At 36.2% G+C, this 3,819-nt stretch overlaps 1 protein-coding gene across 1 annotated transcript; it reads left to right on the top strand.

Annotated features, from left to right (window-relative positions):
- Positions 1-1,173: 1,173 nt before the first annotated feature.
- On the top strand, positions 1,174-3,329 carry LOC132623989 (uncharacterized). The gene is made up of 3 exons (XM_060338803.1): positions 1,174-1,568; positions 1,866-2,028; positions 2,797-3,329. Exons 1-3 carry the CDS (start codon positions 1,303-1,305, stop codon positions 3,079-3,081), a joined length of 714 nt encoding a protein of 237 aa, XP_060194786.1. The 5' UTR covers positions 1,174-1,302; the 3' UTR covers positions 3,082-3,329.
- Positions 3,330-3,819: the final 490 nt, after the last annotated feature.

The following is a 3,819-nucleotide window of genomic DNA, read 5'->3' on the forward strand; positions in this document are numbered from 1 at the left end:
AGAAACTGCTAGTTTTAGAAGTATTAGTTTGGTGAAAGGTGGAAGACGATCGGGCGGGAAGGAGATACTTGGAAAATTTAAGGGGAAAGCCACGTGCTTGGCACGTTCTTTTGTTGGGACCATGAGTTTTTTGACAGGTTCTAACTAGGGCTGGGCATAAATATTAAAAACCGAAAAACCGGACCGAATCAAACTGAATTTCAAGAAACCGAAACCGAACCGAACTAGTTTGGTTCGGTGTTTGGTGTTCACCTTCAAAAAACCGAAACCGAAATAGCAGAACCGAACTTTGATGAAACCGAACCGAAGAACCGAAATTTAAATCGAAATTTATACATTACCCAAAAAAATTAAAATAGTCCAGATCCATTAAGTTTAAGCCCCAAAAAAACCCAATTGTAATAAGCTCTCTTTTACTTTTGTATACCTAATTTTCCACTTCAATTGAGAAAATCAAATATCCTTAACAAAGAAAGGTGACTAGGATGTGTCTTTAGGATTAATGTATGTCCTTTATGTGTTTTCTTAATTATTCTTACTGTATGTATATAACACCTAGTAATCCTATATTATGGTTATGGTTTTTTGTTCTTGTGTATCCTGTTTGTTTGATTTTGATTTTAATTTGTTAGTTTTATATTTTGTTGCTTTTGAGAATATGAATTAGTGTAAATGGAATCACTTCTAATATCATATCAAAAAAACCGAATTGGAAAAACCGAAATCGAACCGAACCAAACTTCAAAAAACCGAAACCGAACTAGTTTGATTCGGTGTTCGGTGTCCACCTTCAAAAAACTGAAACTGAAATAGTCAAACCGAAATTTGATAAAACCGAACTGAAGAACGAACGCCCACTCCTACTTCTAAGAGAACGACGGATTTTGCCACTTTTTGAATAGTACAAGGATGTTTTTTGCTCACTATGCTAACACAAGGATGTACCTTAGGTTTGGGCTATAGTAGAGGGGCCCAAAACTCAATAATCTCTTAGAAAATGTTTAGATTGACTTTTTAAAACTAGCTTATATGCTAGTATTAATTACTTAAAAATACTTTTTATCTTTTCTAAACACAACAAAAATAAAAAGAGAGTTTAAAAGCAAAATAAAAAAACACTTAAAATAAGTCGATTCAAACGTTCAAAAAAAGAAAAGAAGACGACTAAAATCTGCAGTCACAATAAGTGCCCAGTTGAAATTAGGGGTCTGGGGAGGGTAGAAGGGGCATTGTCAAATTTGGAGGGATTTTGGTGCCGTATAAGTAGTGGAGTAGGAATTGGTGAACGTGCGCGGGAGGAGTATGGCGCTTCCGTCGGCATTCGGTGAAAGAGTTGAAGAAATGGAGGAGACGAGAAAGGGGCGTCTCTCTCTTCTTCAGTCGGAGAAAGAGCTTCAGCACATCAAGTCTCAGCTCCTGGCTTCGAGACTCTCCAACATCACATCCATCCAACTCCGTTGCCTCAACCTTGATCGCAAAATAGCTTCTCACTACTTCATTCTCTCTTCTCTCAATTCCCGCCTCAACCACCACAATCCCAATTATCAAAACAAGCTCAACATATACAGGCATTTACTCTCTTCTCTTCTACTTATCATTATCGTTTCACAATTGTTGCAACCTCTCTCTACATTTTGATTATTCTCTCTTGTTTTTTGTGCCAGGTGTATAAGTTTATTTTTATTGAATAATAAGTAGTACTAATTGTTAAGATGAATTTAGAAAATAAAAAGGACATTAAAAGACATCCCTGTTAGTTTTGAATATGGAGTTGTATCAGAAAAAGATATTCGATTACCTGTTGAATTCAGAACCACATTCTGTTGAATTTTGTCTTCTCAAAACATAATGGATTTTGTGGTTAGGGATTTGAAGGATGAGGTGGAGGAGTTGGAGGAAATAGAGAAAGAGAAAGAGATGTATTACAGTTTAGAAAGTGGAGACATGGAGGAATTCAGGGATCAAGTTGGAAATTTCCTAGTTGAATGCCAAGTACAAGTCGAAGAATTGAGGAGTCACGTCAATCAGGTAGTCTTTGTTTCCCTAAATGTTCTGTAGACATACACATATTTTTTTTTTCTCGTTGTGCATCGTGGAAGAGTGAGGCATACACATATATTCTCCTGAATATTGTTTTTCATTTTGATGGACACACATTTTTTAATGAATAAATAGACGATGAAGAGACAACTGAACTGTGAAGCTGTAGTTATGTTGTGATTGACTTTGCAAACTCAAACGTCAAGTTCATGTTTGCATCTGTTCGCGTTGTAGGAAGTAGTTAGTCATGTCTGCTTGGCAAAAAAATTAACTCCTGAGTAGCCATAAATAATTAGTTCCTCGTAGACCTTGCTGGTACAACGTCTACAATTCTCAGGTTATTCTTTGATATGCATCGGCCCAAGATGCCATGTAAATCAATCATCACGCAGCGAGTGAAATGCATACAGCAATCACGAGCAATATGATTGGGTGGTTGGTCGGGCATACAAGCTTTTTGGAGTACTTTCTTGAAATTACTTTTGAAATAGTATTTTCTTCTCTTATTTTGCTAAGCTCTGTGATTCTTTATCCTAGTAAATACAGTGGAGTGACTAGCAGATCTGTCAAATTTCAAGGTACAAGTCCTCGGAGCAACACACAAAATGAAATAAATAAAACAGAAAAACTTGACTTGACTAAACCTTCTGGAGAATGTTTAGTTTGTCTTTGTTTAGTTCTCCAATTTTCACTTTTAAAACTTATAACTTGCTTTCTTAACAGAATTTTCTTTGGTTTCTCTGATCCTTGCTCCAGCTCAAAACAAGATTTTCTGAACTTCAAGGCAACCTTAACCATTCAAATAATTCTGAGATTGCTGCTGCTGAGATGAGAAGAAAAGAACTTGTAGCTATAAAAGCGAATTTGGAGAAAAGCTTGGCATTGAATAACCAACTGCGAGAGCAGTTAACAAGGCAACTTCTCAGTACATTGATGGGACCAAAATCAAGAGAAAAAATGATTTGGTCAGTCTACCCCCAAAAATCACCTTTGGTAGGCACATCTGAGAGATTTTCAATGTATAAATGCAGATTCAGATAAGAGATTAGTTAGAGAATCGTGATCGATCGACATAAATTCTACTCTGAACTCATCTGTTGTTGTACAGGTAAGATGTGTAGACCTTCCATGTTGGTTTGCCTAAATGTAGTCAAGAATTTGAATATATTTGTGGACGATAAAATAAAACACCTTACTCTGTAACAGACCTATGATGGGTTCGGCGTGAATAGGGCCACTTGGCCTTAATAAATCTAGTAATACCGACTAACTTAGTTTTTGGTGTTTAACTCATTTATGCGAAATATACTGTATACTTCAACAAATTTCTTTTAAAATGAACCGGAAGCATTACAGGAAATGCCAGTACCTGATATTTTGTTGCTATTTAGAAAATCTGTCTACCCAAATCTATTTAATGGGCGGATTTGAGTTGTTTGTTGGTCCCTATGCTTTTTGCTATCGAAATTGAGTTAATTACTTGGATATTGGACTTGAAAAGGTCCCAACATTTTAACCGGGCACGTTTGGTTGCTGGAACAAGAACAATAATTCCGGGATAAGATGCGAGATTATTTTATCGCACGTTTGGTAATGGATATTAATTAGTTCAGGGATTATTTTATCCCATCATTTGTACTAAAATGATGAGATTACTCTCCCATACAGAAGATGAGATAAAATAATCCCATGGAATATCTTTGCTTATCTTATCTCGCATACCAAACGACCCCCATATTAATGTCTTCCTTTGGCTTGTCAGATGCTAAGTACTATCCC

This window comes from Lycium barbarum, chromosome 12 (assembly GCF_019175385.1).
Source record: "Lycium barbarum isolate Lr01 chromosome 12, ASM1917538v2, whole genome shotgun sequence".
NCBI classification, from domain to species: domain Eukaryota; kingdom Viridiplantae; phylum Streptophyta; class Magnoliopsida; order Solanales; family Solanaceae; genus Lycium; species Lycium barbarum.

Excerpts from the sequence above, each read along its gene's own strand:
- LOC132623989 (XM_060338803.1), top strand. The coding sequence starts at position 1,303 with ATGGCGCTTCCGTCGGCATTCGGTGAAAGAGTTGAAGAAATGGAGGAG. Across the intron at positions 1,569-1,865 it reads AACAAGCTCAACATATACAG|GGATTTGAAGGATGAGGTGG; the intron begins GCATTTACTCTC and ends TTTTGTGGTTAG. Across the intron at positions 2,029-2,796 it reads TGAGGAGTCACGTCAATCAG|CTCAAAACAAGATTTTCTGA; the intron begins GTAGTCTTTGTT and ends TCCTTGCTCCAG.